Below are 27,682 nucleotides of genomic sequence, written 5' to 3' on the forward strand. Positions count from 1 at the left end.
CCTGGGATCGCTGGGAAGTGTAGTCTTCCCATGGCGGGCAGCCCGGCTTCCGGGGTTCGTGAGGGGTCTGGGATGCCCTCTGCTGAGATGGAGTCCACCCTGCAGGACCCTGGCGGGAAAGGTTTCCTGGGCCCTGGCAGGGCGAGAAGGGCCATCGGGAGAGAGCGGTGGCTGACCTCTCTTGTTCTGTCAGTCCTTCATCCGGCATTTCTGGAACACCCACCGTATGCCAGGCACTCTGCCAGGTCCTGGGGCCACAGAGAGAAATTAAATGCACATGCACCTACAAAAATGATGGGGCATTAACGAGAAGGGATTTGGGGGACGGTTGGGGGAACTGGGAAGACTCAAAGGGAGGAGGTGGTATTTAATTTGAACCTTAAAGAATGGGTGGATTTTTCAAAAGCAGAGATTTGGGAAGCAAGAGTCAGGGGGTTAGGAGGGGATTCTAAGTAGCCAGTGGAATAAGCAAGGGCCAAAGGAGGAAGGTGTAGGGGCAGCCTGCCTTCTCTGGAGCCTGCAAACTGCAGGCAGGTGAGATACAGTCGGGGCTTCTCTCAGCTGAATCTTTTTTGCCTTTGGTGCTTTACCTGCCCTGACCTCCACCCCAGATGCTGTGAATCCTCAGGATCGTCATGATTTCTGTGCTGTCGGTGAACTAAGGGTAAATCACTGTTGTCAGCTTTAAAAGGTTATTACTCTGAGAAGTATCTTGTATGTTAATTGGTAAGAGCCTTAAAATGAAAAGCTTTAGAGCTAAAATAGCTTAAAGGAGAAAAGCTGTATGATTATATCAACGTACTATTATTTATCATATGTGGAAAGCTGTTGTTAAAATTCAGTAGTCCTTCTGATAAAAACCAAGAGGAAACTTGTTAAACAAGATAACAGAAAATCATAGAAAACAGTAGTAATTGGCTAAAGTTATTTCCATGAAAGTCAGGCTTTGGAAAGAGAAGGTCATTATCACTACTCATCCCACACAGTGTAGATCAGTTTAGCTAACTCAATGAGATGAGAAAATGGAGCAAATATTAGCAAATTATATGCAGGCTATATAATATGGATAGAAAAATCCTAACCAATAAGGTGGCTGGATACTGGTTAAACAATAAAAATCAATAGATCAATGTATGTGCGGGAATTTTGTATATGATAAAGCTGGCATTCATATTAGAGGGAAATAGATACATTAGTCAGTAACTATTGTTGGGAAAACTGGCTATTCTTTTGGAGAAAAGAAAACTAAATTCCTATCTCATTTAAAAATAAACTCCAGATAAGTCATAGAGCTTAACATTAAAAATAAAACAAAAATAAAAAATAAATTAAAAAGAAAACTACAGGGAAAAATAGAAGTATATTTTAATAATCTTATGTTGAAGAAGTTTTCTCTAACAAAACTCAGAAGGTTTTTTTTAAAAAAAGGACAAGCTTGACTACTTAAATTTTTAAAACTTCTGTAGAGTTAGACTTCCAGTATTCCAATTCTGGTTCTGCCACTTAGTAACTGGGAGACCCCAGGCTGTAATTGATAGAAGAACTTCAAATGGCCAATAAATAAATGAAAAAAAAGTTTAACTTCATTAACAGTGAATTAAAACAATATTTAGACACCCTCATCACCATTTTCTTTGCCTCTCACGTTGATAATATTTGGTTTTGGTGAAGTTGTTGGTTGGACTGTAAATTATTCCATTTTTAGAGAGAAATTTGGCAATGTCTATCAAAATGTGAAAAATTAAGCTCTGAGCAATATCACTTCTAGGATCCTATCCAACAAAAATCCAAGAGTATTTTCAGCCTTGTGGACAACATCAAAACTTTGGAAGCAGAATAAATGAGTATCAGTAAGGAAATGAGACATTTAACCAATGGAATCTTATGTAATCATTATAAAGAGCAGAGTAACTTCTTATGAACTCACCTTGGAAGATGTTTATGACTTGTTAAATGAAAAAAGCACATCATAGAACAGTGTGTACATTATGATCTCATTTCTGTAAAGATTAAAAAGTAGGCATATGTGCATATACATGTATGCATATAAACTTACATCTGCATAAGCATTAAAAAGTCTTCAGTGAAGGTGGAACCCAAATGTCAACAGTGCTTTCCTTTGAAGTGTGGGATTCCTTCCTTCCTTCTTTTGCTCATTCATTCATTCAGGAAATGTGTTTAATGCCTACTACGTGCTCGGCACTGTGGATGCAACAGGAAATAAAATGGAGAGAGTCCCCATTCTCATGTAGCTTACATTCTAATGCAGGGAGACAGACAATAAAGAAGTAAAATACACAGTATTTCAGATGGTGATATGTGCTATGGGGGAAGGAGGAAGATGGAAGGGCAGTTTGCAATTTTAAATAAGGTGGCTTGAAAGAATAAAGGGAACATTTCACATCTTTTTATACTTCTTGGAAAAATAGTAGGACTGAGCCTTTTTCTTATTATGTGGGCAGTTTTTTTGTATATTACAAGTAAACCATATGAAAAGAGAAGAAAAAGTTCTAACAATGGAATTTCTGACCTGAGGGTAGAGCATAAAATTTGGGACTGATTTGTTTTTTTCTCCCCATCTTTGCAAAATCACTTCTAAGTGTTTATTCCTGACTGCAGAAGATAATCTACAATGTGTGAAACTCTCAGTTTCTCTTCCTCACTCATTGGGCATATTTCTGGCATATCAATTTGTGTGTCATTTTTGTTATTTCCCCCCAGAGACTTGCTTTCTTAATTATGTTTGCCTAAGGGCATTTAAAAATGAGCTTGCATTTCTGAGTACAAACCTATAGGGAAACCTGATAAAATGCAAATTGCTTATCCATGTGGGGCAACCCCATTAACCCCATAGTAACCGTTGTTTCATCAACTTCCTCCTATGAGAGCGCAAGGACCCAAGATAAGGAACAAAAGTTAAGAATTATGGTGGCAATTAATGTCAACCAGATTGATTACAAATTCTTGAACAGACGGACCAAATCTGCAAGTGATTTTTTGAATCCCTATTTTGTGTAAGATCTGTGGTGGATGAACTGGAGAGCTCTCAGAGTCTCTTCCCAGTCTGGTCCCTTGGCCCCTCTGTGAGACTTTTTAAGGAGGGTGGAGAGGAAGGGGGAGCAATGATTTGTTGTCTGCAGGCAGCAAAAAGGAAGTACAGGCAGAAGTACCACAGAAAAGATTTGAAGTGAAACATGAGGAATACATTCTGAATATCTGCTTTGGGTCTGGGATCAGGATCTGAGTGGTGCTGGGACCAGTTTCAGGAGTTAGCCGGAGATGGATACCTCTCCACAATGGAGACTGTCAAGGGCTGCTCCAGGTGCTCCTCTCCTAGCGAGTAACTTCACTTTTCTGCTCTCCAGCTTTCTCGCTGATGTAATGGCCAGAGCTGTCTTCGCCCCTCTTAACTTCTCCAGAAGGTTGAGTACATGTGAGAGAAAGGAAGATTTGTGCAAACAAAACTAAACCTTTGAAATTATTAGTAGCAACCCTTCTGACAGGGTATGTGGAGGGGCTACACACTATGTCACTTGTTTTCTTTCTTTTTTTATTGAAGTATAGTTGATTTACAGTGTTGTATTAGTTTCTGGTGTACAGCACGGTGATTCAGTTATAAATATATATGTATTCTTTTTCATTATAGGTTATTACAAGATATTGAATGTAGTTCCTTGTGCTATATACAGCAGGACATTTTTATTTATTTTGTATGTAGTAGAATGTATCTGCTAATCCCAAACTCCTAATTTATCCCCTCCCCTTCTTCCCCTTTGGTAACCATGAGTTTGTTTTCTCTGTCTGTAAATCTATTTCTGTTTTGTAAGTAAGTTCAATTGTATTTTTTTTTTAGATTATGCTGTCATATGATATTTGTCTTTCTCTTTCTCCTTTTTTTTCTTCGTAAACAGACTCTTTGTCATAGTTATGACAGATATTATCCCCTTCTGGTAGCCACACAAACTGAGTTCTGTGCTCTGGTAAAAAGATGGACTATGGTCTCAACTCCTGGGCAGGTGTGCACTGGTTTAGTCACAGCACAGCGGAGTAATTGTGTGTGTGTGTGTGTGTGTGTGTGTGTGTGTGTGTGTGTGTGTGTGTGTGTGTGTGTTGGCGGGGGGTAGGGGGGCGGTGTCTCTATTACCTGACATTCACATTTTTTTGTTTATTAAAGCCTGAGTGAGTTGATTATTGATGATCAGTGTATCATTCATCTGATAAGAATCACACTATTAAAAATTATGGCCAATAAATTGCCTTAGTTAATTCACGTTACTGTCAATACTGTGAATGATCCTTTCCTTCCCGGGAAGAAATTCCCCTCATATCTAAATTCACAACTCTCTTTTAATCCCTGGCAGAGCCGCATCAACTATCTTGGACTACATCTCCCATGGTGCAACGCGAAATGTGCAGCGATCCGACGGGACCTTTAACCAATCCGATGCCAGAGCTCTCATTCGGCGACCTATTGACTCCGGGTAGAGGCGGGACTCTCAGTTGCTAGATTGATACCCTTTCCGGAAGTGGTTGTTGTTCGCTGCAGGGCAACACCCCGGCGTCCCTGGAAGCGGGGAGCCGGGGTGATGCTGGGGAAGCTGCGCAAAGCTGGGAGCCAGCGCCCAGGGACTCCGGGGGTTGGGGACAGGTGAGGAACCCCCCGAGGGAGGGGTTGGGTGGTGGGGGAAGGAGGGAAGCGAGAGAGTCGAGGCACACTAGTGTGCCGCCGAGCGGGATGTGCACGAGTGTGGGCGGGAACTTAAAGTGAAGACGGAGCGGCCAGACCAGTGCGCCTCTATCCGCAATCTCTGTGAGCGGCGGACGGGCCTGGGCCGGGGTGCTGGCGGGGCCGGGAGAGCGGGCCCGGGGCCACGGGGTGAGCTTGCGAGGGCGCTCGTTGTTTGTCCTGTTCAGACTTACTGTGCAAGGCCGGCCTTCTGAGCTCTGCTTGAACACTTCTCTTGTGGGGAAGCTTCCCCCCGTACCCGAATCACGGCTGACCCAACCTTAAGCCGTCTTTTGGCCAGCTGGGGAAGTTAGGAAGTTTTTTGTTTTCGTTTATTTGTTTTTACTTTCTTTGCAGTGATTCAGAAATCTCCTTTTTCTGTCTGGAACCGCTCTCCACACTTGCCTTCCACGAATCGTCTCTCTCGGGTTTCCAACCGCCCCTCCCCTCCCCTCCCCCCCAACCCCGCGTCATCTGCCTTTGCAAGCCTCTCCTTTCTACTCAACACACACCATCTCTGGGCGATTTCACTCAGTTTCAGTTACCATCTATTTAACGGTTACTCCCCAGACTATGGCTCCTGCCAGATTTCTTTTCTTGAGCTCCGACTTACTTTCTGATCATCGCTCACTGAATGCCGCCCCAGCCTTCCTGGTCCTCCAGATCTGTCACTCCTTTGTAGTTTTTGTGTCATGAGGACTTCACTGTTCACTCAGTCAGCCACCGTCTACATCTGGAACTCATTCATCTAATATACGCAGCGGACATTTGTTGGGCATTTCCTGTATCTAGGCAGTGGGCTAGATGGGGCTGTCCGGCAAGGCATAGAAGTGAACAGATAATCCCAGTGTACTGGTTTAAGTGCCCTTGTTGTCCTCCTGCATCCAGACATGACGTGAAGGACTGTTATTCTGCCTCCTCATACCCCTGAAATCTGACCTTTTCTTTCCATTCTCACATCCACTGACCTAGTTCATAATTTCTTGCCTGTATTTCCAGGATAAGTTTCTAAGTGCTCCCTCTGCCTCTGTTCTTGTCCTTCTCTAATTAGTTCTTATAAAGCTGTCAGAATCATCTTCCTAAACTACAGATCTGATCAGGCCAGTCTCCTTTGTGAGATCCTGTCATGGCTCCTCATCATGTACAGGATACAGCGTCAGTCCTCCCAAGCCCTTTATAATGTGCTCCTTGCCTTCCATAGCAGTCTCTCTCCTGCCACCCCTCCCATTGTCCCTGTGTGCTAGTCATGTCAGAGTGGTCAAGAGCTCAGGGCTTTGGAGTCAGATGTGGGTGCATGCATGTCCTGCTATGCCATTTACTAGCTGTGAAACCTTGGGCAAGTTTTTAAAACATTTTTTAAAACTTACTGAGCCTCAGTTTTCTTTTTTGAGCTGTAGGGATAATAACTCCTACTGAGCTGAGAGAATGAGGTGAGATGATATATATGCATATACATATATAACATTAGTACAGGTGTTGGAACATAGGAAGTGTTCAGTGAATATAAGCTTTAATTGTCATAATCCTCTGCATAGGAGGGTAAGCATGATGTCAAGGGATTGGGAAGCTGGTGTATATTGAACAGAGGGGAGCTGGGAATACTTAGCTGGGAGTAGAGATGCCTTGGGCGCTTTCTGTAGATCCAGAGGGCAGAACAGGACAAATAGGAAGTTTCTTAGAAACAGATTTTTGGCTTAATATGAGAAAGACCTTTTCACAGTTAAGAATGATCTAACGGTGGAATTGGCAATAACATCAGTAATACTGCTAAATTTATTGAACATGTTTTGTGTACCAGGAACCATGCTAGGCCCTTTACAAGTATTAATCTCATTTCACCCTCACACAGCCTTTTGAAGTAGATCATCATGATGGTTTGAATTAAACACGTGAGGTTATTGGGGCTTAGAGAGGTGAAGTACTTTGCCTAAGGTCATGCAGCTGGTAAGTGAGAGCTAGGATTTAGTTCAGGTGTTTTCTGGCCCCCAAACTGGTGCTTCAACCATTTTGCTGTCTGTCACTGAAAGCATAGAGAGGAAACATTTGGCAGAGGAAGACCAGTTTGACCAAAGGTCTTAAGGGCTTTTTCTGGCTCTTGAGATTCCTTGGTCTTATGTTAGTGGTTTAGAGCAGTGGCCGAGCTCCTACAGTTTACATATCTTATTTTAGGCTTGGCTGGAGAATGCAGGAGGGGGCAGAGGCATGGCCCTCAGACGTCTGTGGTTTAACAGGGAGAGGTGGAACACGTTCCCAAGAAAAAAGTAAAATTGAGAAAAATATGCCTGTGAACAAAGGAAGACTGTCCTTTGTGCTGAGGTGGTTATAAGTTGACAGGAGAGGCTGAGGTTAAGCCAGGGAGGGCTTCCTAGAGGAGGTGTATGAACCATTCCTTTTTTGCTAGATTCAGGGATTAGCAGGAGATGGGTAAGTGCAGTTGGTGACCGTCCCCCACAGCTCTATGGCTCACATTGTGTCTCAGGCACATCTTATCAGGCTTCCTCTGATCTGTGGCTGAGTGCTACATGGAGTACAGTGTGGACGGTTCTGAAGGGATGTCTAAGGTGCTGTGATTGACGGTGATGTCCCTCACAGTCTCGAGCTTGGAGGGAAGTGTTAGGCTGTGTGCTGTGTATTTGCCGTGGCTGATCTCAGGCCTGCTTTCCTAGACGGCTCATCTTCCCTCTGGTACGACTCAGGCCGGGTTATCATCACCTCTCATCTAGGTGGGCTTGTGGTTTCCGACCTCATGTCTTTGCAGCCACTCTGATTTTCTTCCTTCCAATCTGGCCTCCATTCCCGTCTGTATTTCCAAGGGCTGCCAGAGTGATCTTGTCAAAATGCATGTCTGGAAAAACCCTTTCTCCACTTCCAACTCTTATTTTAAAGGCCATGTTCTCGGCATGGCCTGGCTTCCACCCACCTGCCCAGCATCATCTCCAACGATGCTGCTTCTCGCTTAGTGTGGTTTTCCTGTTGAAGGGCCTTCACACGTGCTGCTGCTTCTGTTAGAACACCTTTTCCTCCTCTCTTTCTCTAGTCAATACCTACTCAGTCTTCATCTCTCAGCTTAGGCTTCATCTAAATCATGCTCATTTCCTTCAGAGCTCTAACCTCATTTAAAACCATACACTTCTCTGTGACTGTTGGATTGGTTTGTCTCCCTTCCTCACTCAACTGTAGCTCCAGGGGAGTAGCAGCTAAATCTGTTTTTAATCACCTGTCATCTCAAGTGCAGCAGTAAATAAATTTAGTAGCGGCGCAAATATTTCTCGAATGAGTAAATGATCTCCAGGAGCCATTGAACAAATATGGTCTCTCTTCCCCCGCCTTCCCCATCCCTGCACCTCCCTCCTCCTGCCCTTTTGGCCCTGGCCTTGCTCACATCTCTCCCGAAGCCAGGCAAGGAAAGAAGGTAGACTATACCCTACCCTTATTTTAATCTTTTTCTGGCAGGAAATTTGTTTGACATTGAGTGACTCATGAATTTAGATTTTCCATGGTCTTCCTGATCTTTAAATAGTTAAACACAGACCGTTCTGTAAAGAGATAATTAGGCATTTTGCCACGAGGACAGAGGTTCTACCTGCCCCATGCTTTCTGGAGATGGGACGTGTCGAGGGATAGGTAACATTTCTCCAATGCAGAATTTCTCACGTGCTATGAGCTGGTCAGTACAATGCCTTGTAAGATCACTGCCTGGTGAATAATGTCCAGCCTAATGTTCAGGCCGCTGTGACTCCTCCCTCCCTAGGGGTCCTTTCCCACTTTCTCGCCGTCTCCTCCCTGACTCAGGATTAAAGATTCCGAGGACTCCTTCAGCCACCAGGCCATGGGCCACATCTCTCGCCCTGGTTCCTGGTACTTTTCTGATCTACTTTGTCTGGGTCGGCCCCCACTCATCTCCTCACGTGAGCCTGCTTAAGCATCGCGTCCTCATGGTGTTATGGGTTCTTAGGGTAGGGATCAGATTCCAGTTGGGCTTAAGTACAGCTGGGAAGAATGCCTCTTCCTTTAGCCTTTCTTCCTGAGACAGGAAGTTACTGCTTGGAGGTGTCATGGTTGGAGTGAGCAGGGGCAGAGCCTGGCTCCCTTTAGTCCAGTTACTAACAAAGGGAACCGTCTGTTGTGAGTCCTAAGGCAAGACCGGGATCCCTCTCCAGTGTCACCAGACCTGGGCGTTCCCTGATCATTCATCACAAGCCACGTCCCGACTTTCTTTCTTTTTTTGGGGGGGGGTAGGGATGTGGAATTAGGTTTGTTTATTTTTCAACAGAGGGGCTGGGGATTGAACCCAGGACCTCATGCATGCTAGGTTTGCACTCTACCACTCGGCTATATATATCCCCCTCCCCCGACTTTCTTTTCAATGACAGGGTCTTCCTACTGGCTTCCCCTGCTCTGCTTCCCCTGCTCTGCGAGGGCTGGGTCACACTTGCTGCCTCAGGTGGAGCAGTGACAGCTTCTGAAGAGGTGGCTACGGGAGAGGTCAGGACCTGCTCCTCCAGTCCCCCTTTGGTCACCCTAGTGTGGCAGACACCCCCTCGGTTGGGGAGGCACTCCGCAGGGCCATCTGCAGCAGCCGCTTTACAGGGTGACTTGTCTCAGGCTTCAATGTGGGAGCTGCTGTAGGGGAGAGGCGCTGTGACCTGGGGTCCCGAGGTAGTTGCCAGAGTCGGGATGGGAAGGGAGGAGCAGTTTTAGAAGTGCACACTTGTCAGTTGAAGACTGTGGCTCTGCTTCGTCTCTGGAGCTAGAAACCTTGGATTCAGGTTGATTCCTTTCCACTCTCCCCCCCTACCCCATCCTGGTCCTAGTAAACCACACATCACAGCATCTGTTCCCCGTGTCTGTCCCTTCTCCATTCCTCTGCTTCTGCCCTAGTTTAAGTCCTCATCGTCTTTCCCCAGGCCAGCAGCCTTCTCAGTGGTTTTCCTGACCCCAGTCTCTCATTTCTCCAGTCCAGCCAGGCCTCTCCTGCCAGAGTTCTCACCCTAAAAAAAGGCCACTCCGTGTCACTTTCTTCCACCAAAGCCTACAGTGACTCCCCTTTGCTACAGAGCAGAGTCAGGGCCCTTCAGCATCGTCTACCAGGCTCTCCACGACCAGACCCGGACCTGGCTTTCAACCCCCGCCCCTGCCATGCACGCTGGCATCGCTGCTCCAGAACACCTTGTCTGCAGGTGCTGTTCCCTCTGCCTAGAGTTCCTCTCTCCACTCTCAGAACTCTTGCCAGCCTTTGGTACCCAGCCCCTTGACAAAGCCTTCCTTCATCCCTTCAGGGGGAATATGTTACTTCTAGCAGGATGTGTTTTGTCCCTTCTGCCTTCTACTACTGTTGGCGTGCTGACCTCCACTAGACTGTAAGCTCCCTAGGGTGTTGTTGAATGTAAATGGGGGTACGTGTTGGGACAGCGTGGCGTATGTTGGTATCCGGGGGGTGTGTGTGCTGCTAGTTATTTTGGTGTCTCACTAGGGTTTTCTAGCAGGGGGTTCTATACTGTTAGTTCTTACTCCTATTTCAGGGGGAGTGTATGAAGTCAAACTCTTGAGAGAGCTAAGTTTCCAGATCTTTTGTGGTCCACGGAGTGTTCGGCAAGGCTTTGGGGGAAGTGTGTCCCAGGGAACTTTCACTGGTGCAGAGCCTGTGAAGCCTGAGTTCTGAGGCCCACCCTCCGCTCTGCCTGGCATCTGGTAAACCCCCCACTCACTTGGCCTGCAGGTGTTGGTGACCCAACTTTCCCCCTTCTAAGCTGGGGCACTGGTTTTCTCTTTGGGTGGGGGTCTCTGGGATCTAGGCGTTCGAGCTCAGACCAATCATGGCTGGAAGACCCATTCGCATAGGAGACCAGCTGGTTCTGGAGGAAGATTATGATGAGACCTACATCCCCAGTGAGCAAGGTAAGAGGCCTGGGTGAATTGTAATAGTGCTTTGAGGGCAATTATGTCTGATTTAATTTTGTTCTTCCAGTGAGTACATGCACAGGGCTGTCAGGATAGTTGGGTTGGATCAGGGGTTGGCAAACTGCAGCCCATAGGCCTAACCTGGCCTGTTGCTTGGCTGACCTTGGGTCAGATCAGTGATTAGTTTTACATGAAACTATCGTAGGGGATATCATGAAATACAGTGTGTTCTGAGGCCAGGGAAAACTGAATTGCTTAAGAACAAACTAAAGCAGTGGTTTTTTAAAACAAGAATAACATTGTTAATAACAATAATAACAACATTAATTGAGTGCCACTATGTGCCAGTCTCTACTAAGAACTTTACATGTGTTTCCTTTTCAACCCTCACAGCAGCTCCATGAGTTAGGTACTATTATTATCCCCATTTTACAGATGAGGAAACCAGGGCACAGCAAGGTTAAGTAACTTCCCTGAAGTCACAGAGTGTACTAATTGGGGCAGCTGGCATCCACACCCAGGTGTTACAGCTTTGGGGCTTGCACTTTGAAGCACTGTGCTATTTGGGGGGGAGTGAAGATTTCTTTGAAATTCTTAGGAGCGTGGACCCAGGCACACAGATTTTGCTTATAGTTTAGGTGGTTTACAAGCCAGTTTTGTGGAAGAACTCTTGCATGTGGAGGAGTCCGTGGATCCCACATTAGGACAGGATAGGATTTGTTACAGCATGGGATTTTTGTATGTTTGCCATGTAGAAATTTTGAATCTTTATGTTAAATGTATCAGTCCGCCCTCATGTGGCCCCTGAATTTTGTATCATAGTTAAAAAGGCCTCCCTGCTCTCACATTTTCTCTGGTTTGGTCCCACACCATTCATGGAATAGCGCACCTTTCCCTCGCCAGCTGCGTGCCGCCCGTGTGTGTTTGGGTCTGCTCTCTCTTCTGTTCCATTGGGCTGTCTAGTCATATGCCAGTACCATGCTCTTAATTAACTGATAAGTGATAAATTCTAATACCTAATAAGGCTGACATGCCCTCATGGCTCTTCTTTTGTGAAAGTTTTCTTGATTATCTTGTCTGTTTTATTGCCCCATGAACTTGAGAATCATCTTGTTCAGTTCTGGGGAGGGCTGTGTGTCTGGGAACTGTTGGTATTTTAGAGAAAATTGTGTTAAATTTATGAATGAACCTGGGGAGCATTGACATCTTTATGCGGTTAAATTGTTCATCCAGGTCAACTTGGATGTTGATCCAAGAACATCGAATTCCTTTCCATTTGTGTCCTTCTGGTGTGCTTCAGGAGTGATGAAGTTTTCTTCATTTAGGTTTTGCACATTTCTTGCTCGGTTTATTTCTTAAGTATCTTTTATCTTTTTTGGTTTGCTGTCATAGATGGGGTCTAACTTTTTCTAAGGATTGATAAAACTTCTCTTCTGCTCAGTCAGGTGTAGACGTCCTAAGCTCGAGCCACCATTTTCTCTTCTGGACTCTGAGCAGCTTCCTAATCAGCCTCCCTGCTTCTCCTCATGTTCTTCTCCAGCCTGTGCTGCACCAGAGTGACCTTATGGTGTGAAGCATGTGGTATCAGGGCTCTGCTTTTAATAATCTTCCCTTTTACTCAGCATGACAGCCTCCGTGGGATTTGCAGGCCTCTGTGGAGCCTGGCCCTGCCACTTGGCCAGGCTCACCCGCTGCCCCTCTCTGCCTCACTCTGCCTGTCCACATACAGGCCAGGCTGCGATGTGTCACAGGCCCTTTGCACCTGCTCTTCTGCCTGAATGCTCTCTCCTCAGTGCTCTGCATGGCTGGCTCCTGTGGTTCCTACAGGATTTAGTTAAGTGTCACTGTTCAACCAGGTTTTCCCACCACCCTTTCTAAAGGAGCACCCCTCCACCTTGACATTCTGTAACTCACACCTCATTTGCTTCCTTGGTATGTTTATCATCAGCTTTAATACCTTGTGTATTTATCTGTTTACATCTTCAGTGGCTGTTTCTTCTACCAGAATGTAAGCTCCATAGGGACAGAGGCCATTTCTCTCTTGGTCACAGCACAGGGTGACTGGCACATAGGAGGCACTCAAATACTTGCAAAGTGAATGAACCAGTTAGTTCTTGGCTAGCCAAATTCCAGCTGGTCCTTTTTGTCTTTCCTAGTCCCCAGGTATGTCAGCCTCCAAATTCCTCCACTGAGGTGACCCATCCAGGATATGCTAAAGGATAGAGGTGTGAACAGCCAGATAAAGAGATGCACAGGGCGAGGGCCGGGAGGGTCCCAAGTGCAGGAGCTCTGTCCCCGTGGAGTTGGGCTGTGCCGCCCTCCCGGCACGTGGAGGTGCTAGAAGCCCTCTGAACCCCTTGTTTAGGGATTTTTATGGAGGCGTCTTTGTGTGGGTATGATCCCTTGTTACCTCATTTTCCAGCCTCTCTCTGGAGAGTGGGGGCTGAGGCTGAAAGTTCCAAGCTTCTAATCATGGCCTAGTCTTCCTGGTGATCAGGAGCCATCCAGGAGCATACCCAGAGTCACCTCATTGAGACCAAAGACTCTCCTATCACTCAGGAAGTTCCAAGGAGTTTAAGAGCTCTGTGTCAGGAACTGGGACCAGAGACCAAATATTAACAGGAACTGGGGCAGAGACCAGTGTATGTCTTATCAGCTCACAAGACTGATTGTGATTTTCCCTTCTTTGCATCCACCACCATCTCCCTCCCCGCCCCCACCTCTCTTACTCTCCCACCCTCCTGCCCCTTTTTGCAGAAATTCTTGAATTTGCCAAAGAGATCGGTATTGATCCGGTAAAGGAACCTCAGCTGATGTGGCTGGCACGGGAGGGGATCGTGGCCCCACTGCCTGTGGATTGGAAACCGTGGTGAGTCAACATGGGTGCAGCCCACCGGCTTGGCCTGTCAGGCAGAGGGGGCCTGACACCAGCGATCAGCTTTAGCCGGCCACCTTTTGAAGGGTGTCTTGCATAGAGTTGGGGGCAGCCATGGGCCAGTCCTCTGATGGGCTGCCTGATGATTAGGGCCTGAGCCCAGGTCACCTTGATGGTCCCTGTACGGGTTCAGCGCTGATATCCAGAGTCCCAGGATATAAGCTGCCGCCCTGCGTCAGGTCCTCTAGGCCAGCATCAGTTTCAGACCCACTGAGGAGCTGTCACTGTTATTCTTTGCAGACTGAGATGGGTAGTGACCCCTTAGGGGTCCACGATGGATGCTGGTGCTGGAGAGGTCTGTAGTGAGGCTACACCGACTGGCAGCGGTTTCTGTCTCCCCTGACAGCCCATCCCTGGATTTGGGCAACCTGTTCACGAATAGGTCCATATTTGTAGATCCGTGCGTGTTTCCAGTTTTGGTTTGAGCTCTTTGGATTGTGAGAAGCAGGCATTCGCTCAGGCTGTCTCAGGGGAGCAGAGGTTGATGGTGAGGAGACAGACTGGCCGAGGAGGGGGCAGCTGCTGCCATCTTTCGCCCCCTGGGGACCCCTACTCTTGTTGATGCTGCTCCGTTCTCATCACACGCACAGACCTCTCTCCACTTGTCTCCCTATGGTCAGTGCCCTGAGTTTACTTCCTGCCGGAGCGTGGGATTTCCTATGTCTGTCCCAGACTAGTCCCTAGATGTCTTAGGGGGTCGCCTCTTCCACAAATATTGTGCATTTTGTGTGCCAGGTGTAATTATCCTGTTCTCCTCTGTACCGCTTGATGCGTTGGCCATGCTTCAAAACGACTGCCATCCTAGCCTTACTCATCTCTGCCGCACAGTCATAATCCTTTCAGCTTCTCCTCGCACGGCAGGCTCCCTGTTCTTTGGATCTCTGTAGCCACCTTTCCTTGGACCTTCTCCAGTTTGTGACATCTTTCTTGTGACGCCGTCAGCACTGCACACAGTATTCCAGGTGCTGAGGACTCACAGTTGTGTCTGTAGGAAAAGTTTGTAGGATGGCTGTTTCTGTTTGGTTTCCAATATCCCCACCAATATCCGCATTGGTCTTATCTATTAATCTCTTTCTTCTCTTTATGTTTTTAAGTTTGTATATATCTGTGCTGTTCTGCCTTTGGATACATTTTCTAACTAAAAACCACATGAGAAATATAATCAGTAGAATAATACCTTAATGTGCACATGCATCACAGAGGCTAATGCTTTCTCATCCTGGAAGGAAAGCGTGAACTGTTTCTCACTTTTTAAAATAAGTCGTTGAAACTTATGTGTACATGTTATCTTTTACCCTTATTCCCAATCCCATGAGTAATTGCTGTTAATTAGGGAATTCCTTCCACGTCTTTTAATGCCACCACCCCTCAGTGTTATTTTTTTAAACCTGCTTTGCAGTATACTTGGCCCTTCTGTGTCAGTGTGTGAAAGTCTACCTCATTCTTATCAGCTGCATACTTTTCCATGTATAGATGTGTTACACTTTAAAAATGCTGATTTACTTAGCTACTCTCATATTGAAAAGTCTGTAGCTTTCTTTCCAAATTGACCATTATGTGTGGGTCTGTTTCTGAATTCTCTGCTCTCTTCCATTGATCTGTTTGTCTGCATTTATACCAACGCCATACTGTCTTGATGACTGTAGCTTTATTATAAATCTTGAAATCATTTAGGGTAAATCCTCCAACTTTGTTCTCCATTTTCAAAGTCGTATTCTAGGTCTTTTGCATTTCCATATGAATTTTAGAATCAGCTTGTGAAATTCTACAAAAAAAATCCTGTTAGGATTTTGACTGGGATTACATTGAATCTGTAAGTCAATTTGGGAGAACTGACACCTTAAGTTGTACTGAGTCTTCCAACTCACGAACGCAGTTTATCTTTATTTGTTTAGGTTTTCTTTAATATCTCTAAGAAATCTTTATAGCTTTTAGTGTACACATCTTGCCCATATTTTGTCAGATTTATCTCTTTTTTTGATACTTCTGTAAATGGTATCTTTTAGGATGTCAGTTTCCAACTGATGGTTGCATTCATATAAAAATAAAATTGTATTTTGTATGCTGATCTTACAGCCTGCAACTTTGCTAAACTTACTCATGTCAGTTCTAGAAGCTTGTTTGTAGATTCTATAGGATTTCCAACATAGATGGTCATGTCTTCTGGGAATAAAGACATTTTTACTTCTTCCTTTTAACGTGGATCCCTTTTATTTCTATATCTTGCCTTACTGCACTGACTAGAACATCCAGTGCAACTGAAGTGGTGACAGTGAATGTTGGGCCTTATTCCTGATCTTACAGGGAAAGCTATCAAGTAGGATGTTAGCTGTAGGGTTTTGTAAATGCCCTTTGTCAGGATGAGTTTGCTCTAGTTTGCTGAGAGTTTAAATCAGAAATGGATGTTGGATTCTATCAAATACTTTTTCTTCATCTATTGATAGGATTATATGGTTTTTTTTCTCTTCGTCTATTAATATGGTCAGTTATATTGATTGGCTTTCACATGTTAGACTAGCCTTACATTCCTGGGGTAAACTCCACTTGGTAATGATTATATATTACTGGATTTGATTTTCTAAAATTGTGTTAAGTGTCTTTGCTTCAAAATAATAGTTTGAAGGGGATAAGATAGAGCTTGGGTAATTTTTAAATTACTGATTTCCAATTTTATTTATTACTTCTATTCTTTTTTTTTTTTAATTGAAGTGGAATCAATTACAGTGTGTCTGTCTCTGATGTACAGCACACTATCCCAGTCTCTATTCTTAGTTATATGTTGAGAGTTCTTTTGTGGTTCAGTAAGTGACCCTGTTTATATAAAGCTTCTGTATGTGCTTGATAAGAATGTATTCTCTCATTTTTGGATACAGCGTTCTTAAATAAATGTCCTTTGTATCAAGCCTGCTAAACGTGTTCATCTTGCTGTGTCCTGAGCAATTATTGTCAGGTCTCACCCGTGAATAATGGTTTAGTTGAGTACAGAATTACTTGTGGAACAGCCCTTTGACAATATCGTGCACCTTTACCTTCTGACTTCTGGTTTCGTTAATTAAACATGTTTTTTGGTCTCATTTGTTGTCTTTATAGGTGATCAACCTCCCCCCCTCCAGTTGTTTTTATTATTATTTTTTAATCTTCAGTGTTCTGTCATTTCTCTACAATGTATCTAGGTATGGATTCATTTTTATTTGCTGTGTTCAGGACTTGGAGCGCTTTCTTCCTCTGAAGACTCACGTCTCTATTTAATTTTGGAAAGTTCTCAACCGTTGTCACTTCTTTTCTGGAACTCTTACTAGAAATGTATTGGACCTTATTATTTTATCCTCCAGGTCTCTTAACTTCTGTTTCACATTTACAAAATGTTAAATTATATTTTATAATTTCCTTTAGTATATGTATTTCCCAAGTCACTATTTGTTTCTTCTTCTGTGTCAGATCTGCTCTTTAACCCATCAGGTTTTTTTTTTTTCTTTTTGTTTTTAATTTAATGACTCTACCAATTCCTTCAAGTTCTGTTATGTTCTTTTCAACATGTGTGGTTTCTTTTTAGAGGTCTGTCTTTCATTATGGATTCCACTCCTTTTCTCCCCACAGTAATTTTAAACGCTGTTATTTTTAGTTGTCTTTGGTCATTCTGCTCTCACAATTCTCTTCATTGTGTCACTGATTTTCCCTTACGGTGACGTGTTGCCTCACGTGGTTTGTAATTATTTACTGTGCATCTTGTGAGTTCATCTCCTGTAGAGGTCTCACTCCTACGTTGTTGAGTGGCTTTGCAAGGGTTTCTGCAAGGGCTTTTCAGTGGTTTAGGACTAAATTTTTACATTAATTTCCTGACTTGGGATTTCCTTACCATCTTTTGTGGGATTTCCTTACCATCTTTTGAACTATATACCCACAAGTGTCTTGGGGTTTCAGTTTTTCATGAAATTTTATTGCACCTGCCTGGAACCTGGAGTGGGTGACGCGCTTCCTTGCTGCTTCCACGGCCCACTAGGTCCTCTTATTCGTGAACGGCACAGCCCGAGGGCCCCAGATACACCAGGGGTCTCATTTCCACTTTCCAAATTCATGAAGGCCTAAGGCCATATTGTGCTCTGAATGGACTTTAAAAGCCAAGTTTCCCGGGCCTGTGTCCGGGTCAGATACTGATCTTGACCTGTCAATTCATGGACTTATTACTCAGGTTTCATGTTTTCTTTCTTTTTTTTTTAAAAAGATAACTTTTTAAATAATTAATCAATTAATTTATTTTTCACTGTAGTATAGTTTGTTTACAATGTGTTAGTTTCTGGCATACAGCAAAGTGATTTCAGGCGTGTATATATATTCTTTTTCAGATTCTTCTCTGTTATAGGTTATTATAAAATATTGAGTATAGTTCCCTGTGCTCTACAGTAGGTCCTTGTTTATTTTATATATAATAGTATGTATCTGTTAATTCCAAACTCCTAACTTACCCCTCCTCCATTCCCCCTCCCCCACTCAGATTTTGTGTTTTCTTTCTGTTTCTGGCGTCTGAGAATTTCTGTTTAGCCATGTGTGTGATGCTGCTGTGAACAATGGTGTACAAATATCTGTTTGAATCTGCACTTCCAGTTCTTTTGGGTATGTACCCAGGAGTGGAATTGCTGGTTCGTATGGTAATTCTGTTTTTAATTTTTTGAGGAACTATTATCCTGTTTTTCCAGTGGCTGCACCACTTTACATTCCCACCTGAAGTGCACTAAGTTTCCAGTTTCTCTACATTCTCACCAACACTTGTTATTTTCTGCTTCTTTAATATTAATCATGCTGATGGGGATGAAGTGGGATTTCACTGTAGTTTTAATTTTCATTTCCTTAATGTTTAGTGATGTTGAGCATCTTATCATGTGCTTCTTGGCCATTTGCATGTCTTCTTTTTCTCTTTTACCCCTGATATTTTTCCTGTTTTTACTGCATATTTTCCCTTTTATTTGAATTGAGGTTGAACTGGTCAAGTTTCTTAAGGAGCCTGATTAGGATTATATTGGATTTGTACATTGATTTGGGGATTATTGGCATGTTTACAGACTTGAATCTTTCTCTTCAGGAACAGGGGTGTTTCTCCAATTATTTTTTTTCCCCCTGAATTTTCAGTAAAACTTTATGAAAATTTTGAAAACTTTGGATTTTCTCCTGGGTATTATATCTTTTGTATTGCTGTTGTGAATGGGTTTTTTTCCTATTAGCTGTCCTAATGGATAACTGATAGTGGTGGATGGGCTGAATGGCTTATTCTGGACTGGTCCACGTTGAAACATAGATTCTTTAAACCCATTTTCTACATTATTTTCTTCTACTATTGATCCCAACTGGCTTGGATTATCACCTCTCATGAGTTTAGTCTTTGCAAAACCAGAGCTTTTACAATGCATCTTTCTTCTTTAGACCACTGATGAAAATATTAAGGAATTCTATCCTAGAATTTATATCCAAGATACCATAGAGTTTGTACTTATCCATCTCAAACCAAGTTTATTCCTACTGTAGTCTAGCATGAATTCTCAGGAGCCCTAGTAATTAAACGTCTCCATCTAGAGAAGTCCTTAGGTGTCCCAGTTGTTTGTTTCTAAGGGAAGTCCTCATTCTTAGCCAAATGGTACCCTTCAGTTTTGTGTTAATCCTTTCCTCTCTTCTTCCTTCTCTCTCCTTCTTTGCCTCTCCCCATAATTCTCCTCTTCTCTACCTCCTTGTCATTTCTCCTTCTTCTCCTCTTGCCTCCTCCTTCCCCCATCCTTCTTCTTTCTTCTTCTTTCCATATGTCGCTTTGGACCTGAGCAGGGACTAACTTCTGACCTCTGCTCATCCCCAGCCAGGATATCACAGGCGATATTTACTATTTCAACTTCTCCAATGGGCAGTCCACATGGGACCACCCCTGTGATGAGCACTATCGGAACCTGGTGATCCAAGAGCGAGGGAAGCTCTCCACTCCTGGGGTCGTTAAGAAGAAAGAAAAGAAAAAGAAAAAGGAAAAGAAAGACAAGAAGGACAAAGAGACCTCCAGAAGCCCCCTGGTGAGTCAGCGGGTCCGGCTCCCAGAGGCCAGGCCTGAACCCAAGGGCATGCTGGGAAGCTCTAGCTCTTCACGGCCGGGGGATTGAGAACAGCAGCAGCAACAGTCATTTTTTGACAGCACATCATCTGAATTGTGCCTCTCTTCTGGCAAGTTTTCTTTTCAGTTTCTAGAAGTTGTTACTCTCTCTAAGCAATTTCTTTTTCCTCCTTGGGAGGCACAAACTACATAATAGGATTAGTGAGCACGTGCTCTGCTGAGGATGGTGTTTTGCAGCAGTCTAAGAAGGGATGCTATTTGCCCTGCTGGAGATCCGGAGCACAGGGAGCCGTTGGCATAGGCCAGAGAGCCGAGCTGGGCAGAGTGCCTCTCTTTTCTCAGAGTCAGGCCTTCCTGGTGTGGGTTCCTCCTGTGTCTCAGTGGTGCAGATTCCTAGACATTTGATGAGCCGTAATTCAGTGTTCAGAACACCAGTGCCTTCAAGATCCAAAAAGAAAAGCTTGGGGCTTTATCTGCTCCCGTGGATCGTCTTTGCTGCCAGTGTCCTCGGCTCAGGGTGGATAGCTGAAATTTGACTGCAGTGTGACCACCTTGATCTCCAGTAGCTTTTCTGCTCAGAATTGAAAGTGATCTTTCCTGTCATGGTTGTATTTGTCCCTCCAGTGTGTCTGGACTTAGAGGGCAGAGCTATCACCCTTCTTTTATAGGTGGAGAAGTTAAGACTTGGGGCCGTACTGAGGCGAGGCCCAGGCTCTCCCAGAGCACTGCAGTGGTGTTGGGGACCTGGCCTTCTTCCCTTCAGCCAGGTGTGCGGCAGGTGGGCCACAGTGACGAGAGGGAGGGACATGGGAACCCAGGTAGCCAGGTGGGGAGCATTGGGAATATCTTTTCAACCCTCCTAATGGTCCAGTCGATTTGCGCTCTTACTTATTGTCTGTTTCCCACCGGTTCCTGGTGCTAACTTCTCAGTGAAGATTTCCTCCATTTTCTTTCCTTCCTTCCCAAGGTGTCAGTTCTGATGTTGATGGTTGCTAGTGAATTTGAATTTATCCTTTTTATCATTCCAAGCTGTACAGATACTATTGCATCCCCTCCCCCCCATATTACCAGTCATGGTTCTGAGAAATAAGATAACAAGCCCATTCCTCCAGACAGAGACAAGAGGACAAGTAACTGCCAAAGGGGGACATTTTCTAATGGCATGTGTTTGAAAGATAAAAGATGGATAATGGGCTTCTCACCAATCCAGAACTCTTTTAAATGATAGTCAGCATCTGGGCAGGCTCTGACATGACTAGAGGTGAGAGAGAGAATGAAGTGAGGGTTCTGGGTGGAGGACCGGGTAACGGACCAAGTTCTAGGTGTGTGATTGAGTTCCTGGAGTGCTGTGTGAAAAAGGATTCCTTCTGTGGTTTCAGGAGCTGAGGGCAGTTGGACAGCCCTGGGCTGCCGTTCTGGATCTTAGGGCTCAGAACAGGCAGCTCAAACCTGAGATTGTCCAGGGGTTGGAGCTGACCAGGTGGGCGACCAGGCTCAGGGGGTTTGGGCTCTCTGGAGATGTGTGCTCATGAGCTGGGGGGAGTTCAGTGTGAATGTTTTGCAGGATGTGGTTGATCTTTTAGGGTTTTTTCTGCCCTAAGACTCTCTGACCATGTGGACCTCTCTTGAGCCGTTTCAACCTCTGTGCCTTTGGTAGCAGACCCAGTCCAAGTTTCCAAGGCTCAGCTCACTGCTTATGCTTCCCCTCTTCTCTCCCTTCTTAGACTATTTCTGATAGTCCGTAATAAGGATGGTGGATTTTATGACATTGACCAATCACAGAATTAGGAGCTTGATGTTACCTTCCGTATGACCCAGTTGGTGATTTTCAGGCTTCTGTTAGTAGTGTGTCTTCCAGTCAGTTCCTTCATAGAGGTCCAGCATATAAAGAAGTGGAGCTGCTATGGTTGAACCTGGGGATGTGGGTCTTGGGGATGCCCCTTTCCCATCACATGCACCCTATAGGTGGCCCCCAAGGTAACACGTGGAACCAACCCACAGGTTCCATGGAGGAAGGTTTGTAAGTCATCGATCTAGCCCAGCCTCCTCTTTACACATAAAGAAACTAGAACTCGGAAAACAACAAAGCCCAAGGGAGTTTTTAGTTTTTCTTCCCTCTTGGATTTGTGTTTTACTTTAAATGGAGGGTGGGTTTCTGCTAAAGGTTTACCAAAAATGGAGGTAGTAAGTAGAAATTACAAGTGTTTTGTCTTAGTTTTCTCTGCCTATTTATATACCCATCTAGGAAACACAGCCTGAGCAGGGACTTCTGCCTCCTTCCTCCTTTCTCCGTGGCCCACCCCCTCTCCTAGCACCTGGGCTTGCTGACCTGGACTTAAATCAAGAGATGCAGGCTAGAAGTGAGGGCTCCTCTAAGAAAGGAAAGAGCCCATATCTGCCGGGTGACACCCCTTGGCCTCTCATGGGCTCCCTGCCCAGCAAGCTACAGCCGCTCTCCAAAGGCCAAGCTTCCCGAACCCACCAGATCTTTGCCGACGTGGAGAAAATCTTAGGCAGGGCCCCAGCCCACTGCAGGACAGAGTTAGGTGATCAGCAGGGTCTGGAGAAACCCCAGCAGCTGGCAGAGAAAATCTACCTGGGGTTTTCAGACCCTGAAATAGAAGAGCTGGAGATGAGGACCAGACAGCGGAAACCTGGCCCTCTGGGCCCCGAGAACACCGAGCCCTTCCGGAACGGGCAGGATGCATTAGAGGGCAGGAGCCAGGCCTCTGTCTGCTCGAAGCTTTCGGAAACCCTCAAAGGCCCACAGCTGAAAGGGGAGCAGCACAGCCACAATGTGGCCCAGAGGAGCTCCTCTGGCCCTGAGGGGGACAAGGGTCAGAGCCCCATCCCCTCACCATCCCCTGAGGCGGACCCCTCCCTGTTACCTTGTTCTTCTGACCCCATGCTGCTTTCCAGGAAGAGCAAGCTGTTCTTGTCAGATAGCAGCCCAGCCAGAGACCTCGGCTGTCAGGGCGTGTCTGGAAATGGTGGGAGCGTGGGCAGGGGCAGGAGGAGGAGAGAGCCCCTGGGATTATGGATGGGACAGGTCTCCAAGCTTGTCCACAAGGACACCCCCGGGAGTGGCAAGAAAACAGAACCTGATGACCTTGAGTCTCCAGAGGCCTCAGTTGAAGGCGCACCCTTGCTAATCCCCCCTGGTACCCTGACCTCAGAACCAGCCCAGAACTCCCCTGCAGGAAGTGCCCCTGGGGAGTCTCCTGCCAGTGAGAAAAGACTGTCCCCAGGCTCTGCAGAGCCGCCCGAAGAAGGCAGGAAGCCGAGTGGGTTTGGGCCTGACTTGGAGACCAGCAGCAGGAGCCTGGCCTCTTACCTTGGCTCTGAGATCCTGGGCGAGGTGACCAACTTCCCGTGGGACCTGCAGAGCTCACGGGAATCTGAGCAGGATGTGGGTCAGTCAGGCCCTGGGCCCAGAGAGCAGCACCCCAGCCCCTTCCTAGCGCCCCAGTTTTCCCACATGCAAAGCTCCGCTGATGAGCAGTCGGAGAGTGAAGACTACTCTGAGGATCAGAGGTTCTACCAGCACATCCTGCAGATGGTCAAGATCTCTAGGCGGTTGGAAGGCCTGGGGCTGCCCGAGAGTGTGCAGGAAATTCCGTGCAAAGATCTTACCGGCATGGTCTATTGTCTGGCAGCCGAGTCTTCCAGGATGTCTAGTGAGGGCGAGCACAAGGCCATCGGAGCCATGGACTCCAGGTTTCTGCCCTGGGGGCCAGAGCAGCTGGAGCATCCTCAGGAGGTGGCCGTTTCCCCGGCTGGGCAGGAGGCCTCTCAGCAAGCCTGTTTCCAGCCAAGCAGCAGCCCCCTCAGGCAGGGGTTGGTTGAACTGAGTTCTAACAGAGGGCTCACTGCAGAGCCAGGCAAGATGCAGCTTCTCGACCAGGTAGGCTTCTTAGAGAGCATGGCCTGCGGGCCTCAGTGAACTTGGCAGGGAGGGATCAGGCTGAGCTGACCATCTTAATGCAGCCATCAGGTCTGCTCTCCTGTTCTTTGTCCTCCCTTGGTAACTGTCGATCCCATAACCACCCACGATGGTCATCTGTAGGATGACATGCATTTCCTGCTGCTTTTACCCCATCACCTGCAAGATACGGGCTGAGGGTATCTAGACTTCCCTTCCCTGGATCTCAGTGTAATTCGGGTGGTTCACGTGCTCTGAAGATGATCAGTCTTGAGGGTGAGCAAAGTGGCGCTGACCTTGGCACTCATGCAAGATGTAGGGACTGTCCCAGGACTTGGGAAGCCTTCCCCATCAGCTGATTATAGAAGAGTCCTCCCAAGTAGACACCCTACCCCCAGGCTCTGAACGTAGCCCCTTCTTAGAATCACAGAGGACTAGAGAGTTAATACTGTCGCGAGAGGCTGAAGCCTAGAAGATTTCTACCGTTCAGTGAGCTCTTCCGCTCCTTGCTTCCCAGAGTTTCCAGAACCACGTGAATAACCTCGGGCTTGTGCAGACTGCGTTTGGGCCTTCACCCCCCGCTACCGGGATTTACTCAAGGGTTGGGCTTGCCCTGTCATTCTGACCCTTTGTCCCTTAAAGAGTCATCATCTTCATTCAGAAGTCAGGTTGGACTAGAGACCCCAGGGGTCGAGCTGCTTTTCCCCAGCTCTTCTTTGCTGTTGCCCAGCTGTGCCTTTACCCAGTTGTTACCCCGGGTTCCTAATTGCTGGCGTGCACTGGTTCTCCGTTAGCTCTGAGAACTACTGTAGCGCTATAAATATCAGATAAGCTGCAGATGATCCTGAAAGTTTTAATTAGCCCAATGGCAGCAAGTTTATCCGCTCTGAAGGACAACGCCATGCACGGCCCATAGTCAGAGTTAATGGCCATCTACAGAAGCTGATCAGCTAGGAGCCAGGGATGTATAATTTCCCTGCTAACCATTGATTTGGTAAAGGCCTGGGAGAACAAAGCCCTCAGCAGGCCCGTCTCCCTCCCTCAGGCCCCCAGCACGTTTGCAAATTAGCCATGTTAGGAGTCTGTAATTTTCCATAAATACAGTGTGGGAAGAGTTCTACTTGCTGATCCGCTGGGCTGGTTGGGAGGGCAGAAGCCAGGAGGTGCAGGCTGGGTTTGCTCACAGATCACCTCAGAGCAGCTTTCCTGGGCTCCTTTTCCACTGCAACTGGAAGTGTAAAATACCAGCTTGGAGGTTGCCCTGGGTTCCCATCCCTCGTCCGCCCCACTGCTGGCCCTGTGATTTGAGGCAGCGATCTTGACCTCACCGGTCTCCATTTGCTCTTGTGGGGACTGTGGCCTTAGGTGGTTATGAGTGAAATGAGACAGGTGCTTACCCCAGTGCCCAGGGCTCAGGCAGTGTAGGCCAATTTTATTATAACCAGAAACTTTATGGCCTAACCCTGCAATAAGCCAGATGATTGGAAATCAGGAGGGGGATCTCATGTCACCTTTCAGATGTGGTGGTGTACATTCATTTTCAGTTTGAGAGTTTTAACAAGCTCTTTGTAACTTGTCCTCAGAATGCTATCCTTGCCTCTGCCTCTGAGCCCAGGCTATTGTAACGTGAATTCTTGTAACAGTGTTAGTTCCCTAGTGCTGGTGTAGTCCTGGGCCACACACGTATGCTCCTGGCCTTCAGGATCTCACTGGAACTTGAACTTCTCAGCAAACCTTCCTAAGTGGCAAGACACACTTCACTTCTGTCTTGCAGATGAGTAAACTGAGAATCCAAGAGCATGTGAGTGGCCCAAGGTCTCACAAATTCTGACGCCCAGGTGGGTGCTTATCCCAGTCCTTGCTGGCACGAAGCCTTCGTTTGGTCGTCCTGAGAACGGGGAAGTAGGGGCCCGCTCAGTCCTTTGGTGAGGTTCCTTCTGGCCACGTTCCTCATCAGTGAAGAGCGGAAGGAGAGTTCTTCTTTTGTGGCTCATGTGTATTTTTCATAGTTACTATTTTAATCAAAATAATACATGCCTGTGTCAAACAATGTCAGCTCTCAGCAGAAGGCGTACAACAAAATATAGCAGTTCTGGGGTGTGGGTGTGCCCCTCCCCAGGGGCAGTGGCTGTCTTCTGGTGTTTGCTTCCGTATTTGTGAATAACATGCTTAGGCTGCTTTTTCTTGATTCATCAGTTTTAAACTTTGTCTATTGAGCCTTCTCATGCTCGTAGATGAGGCTTTTGTCTCTGCTCTCCCCCTCCCCCCACTTCCTATGTGAAAGGAGAGCAGAACCGTCTGCCGCATCTGCCAGATGTGAAGGAACCGCTTTCTGTGAGATGGCAGAGTTTCGAGAATCAGGAAGGCAGCCTGTGAGTCTCACACAGTCGGCGCGATGATAATTTCTGGATGTTGTGTTTCATTAGCAGCCTCTGAACGGAGGTGGTTTAGATTGGAACGGGCAGGAATTAGATGTTTTATTTTTATATCCTTCTCCACACTCTGAGAGCCCTGTGGTTTCTTGGGTTTGTAACAGGATGTTTTCTGTTGCCCAGGCCCTGGGCTCCTCGTTAGCCCCCGTCCACGTTTCTCTCGGGGCCCTGGCTCCGTTACGAGGCCTGGTGGATGCCCCACCCTCTGCTCTTCGTGGATCTCGAGGTGTGAGCCTGGGGAGCTCGGTGGAGTCCGGTCAGCTCAGGGAACTCTCGCTGGTAAATGCTTTTTCTTGTGTTCAGTGTATTTACTGTGAAGCCTCCATGTTCCATGCTAGGAACCACAGCCCATAGATGAGAAATAGAGGGCATGGGCTGACTCCTCAAATCATAATCTAGTGGGGAAGGTGAGTCACACTTGGATGATGCTGAACATGGACTCTGGGCTGTGGAGGATGGACCCAGGCCATAGGGACGTCAGTGCTGATTTCCCAGTCCCTGCAGCCACGGCGGTAGGAGTTGGGAAGGGAGGGGGTCAGTGTAAGCTGGGAGTTGCTGGGCTCAGCTTCCTGGACATGGTGGGCTTGCTCTGGGAGACGTCTAAACAGAAAGAGAGAGGGGGAAGCACTCTGAAGGTCTTCCCAATAAGTGCCTTGACTCTCCTTCTCTATTTTGGAGCCGTCACAGGGTCTCAAGACATCTGCTTATGCAAAGGGGCTCTTGGGCTCCAGCCACGAGGACAAGAATGCTCTCAGCCTCTTGGCTTTAGGGGAGGAGACCAACGAGGAGGATGAGGTGGAAAGTGACAACCAGGTAATGACAAATCCTCTTCCTGGCCTGCAAATCCTATGTGCTGTTAAAGATTTCTTAAAATTGTGGTCAAACATACATAATGTGAAAGTTGCCATTTTAACCCCTTTTACATGTGCAGTTCTTAATTAGGCCTTAAGTACCTTCACAGTGTTACGCGCTCATCACTGCTGTCCATCTCCAGAACTTGTTCATAATCCCAAATGGAGAGTCTGTACCCGTTAAACCCTAACTCTGCGTTCTCCCTTCCCCCCAGTCCCTGGTGTCTTTTCTACTTTCTGTCTCTGTGAATTTGCCTATTTGAGATACTTCATATCAGTGGCATCATATACTGTCTTTGTCCTTTTCTGTCTGGCTTCTTTCATGTAGCATCGTTTTCAGGGTCCATCCGGGTTGTAGCACGATTGACTGAATAGTATTCCAGTCTGTAAATAGACCACATTTTGTTTATCCATTCATCTGTTGATGGATACTTGAGTTGTCTTCACCTTTTGGCTAAACTCTGTGCTACTTTGAAAATAAGTGGAAATGATTTTCTAGCCCACAGCTTCATTTCTTGCCCAGTCTCTACACCTGCTGAGTCTGACCCAGAAAGCATAACTGGCGAGGAGCTTCTTGGCCCACACCCTGGGCTGACCAGTTTCCTCCATCATTTTTGTTTTCAGAGTGCGCGCAGCTCAAGTGAGCTTCTCAAGAACCTGCACCTGGACATTGGGGCGCTGGGGGGTGACTTTGAGTATGAGGTAAGAGCCTGAAGCCCATGCAGGCTAATGTCTGGGATTTCCCTCCTTCCTTCTTAATCCTTTCTCCTCGTGGCAGACATATTTGCAAAGAGAACCATTTTGTCCCAGTCCTGTCCAGATGGGATTTCTGG

At 46.3% G+C, this 27,682-nt stretch overlaps 1 protein-coding gene across 13 annotated transcripts in view; it reads left to right on the plus strand.

Moving 5' to 3' along the window:
• Window positions 1-4,494: 4,494 nt before the first annotated feature.
• The window catches only part of CEP164 (centrosomal protein 164), a 59,282-nt gene continuing 36,094 nt past the window's right edge, over window positions 4,495-27,682 (plus strand). For 10 of the 13 annotated variants that reach the window (XM_045515633.2, XM_010953486.3, XM_010953488.3 and 7 more), the window contains exons 1-7: window positions 4,495-4,648; window positions 10,522-10,624; window positions 13,385-13,496; window positions 19,402-19,606; window positions 26,122-26,277; window positions 26,677-26,811; window positions 27,474-27,551. In XM_045515633.2, the coding sequence (XP_045371589.2) occupies window positions 10,543-10,624; window positions 13,385-13,496; window positions 19,402-19,606; window positions 26,122-26,277; window positions 26,677-26,811; window positions 27,474-27,551 (768 nt within the window). In that variant the 5' untranslated portion in view covers window positions 4,495-4,648; window positions 10,522-10,542. Of the gene's footprint in view, window positions 4,649-4,853; window positions 4,877-10,250; window positions 10,418-10,521; window positions 10,625-13,384; window positions 13,497-19,401; window positions 19,607-25,647; window positions 25,939-26,121; window positions 26,278-26,676; window positions 26,812-27,473; window positions 27,552-27,682 lie in introns of those variants that run through there. The other 3 variants (XM_074357048.1, XM_045515631.2, XM_074357049.1) reach the window with 3 other exon arrangements.

This window comes from Camelus bactrianus, chromosome 33, assembly GCF_048773025.1.
Source record: "Camelus bactrianus isolate YW-2024 breed Bactrian camel chromosome 33, ASM4877302v1, whole genome shotgun sequence".
In the NCBI taxonomy this organism is placed as follows: Eukaryota; Metazoa; Chordata; class Mammalia; order Artiodactyla; family Camelidae; genus Camelus; species Camelus bactrianus.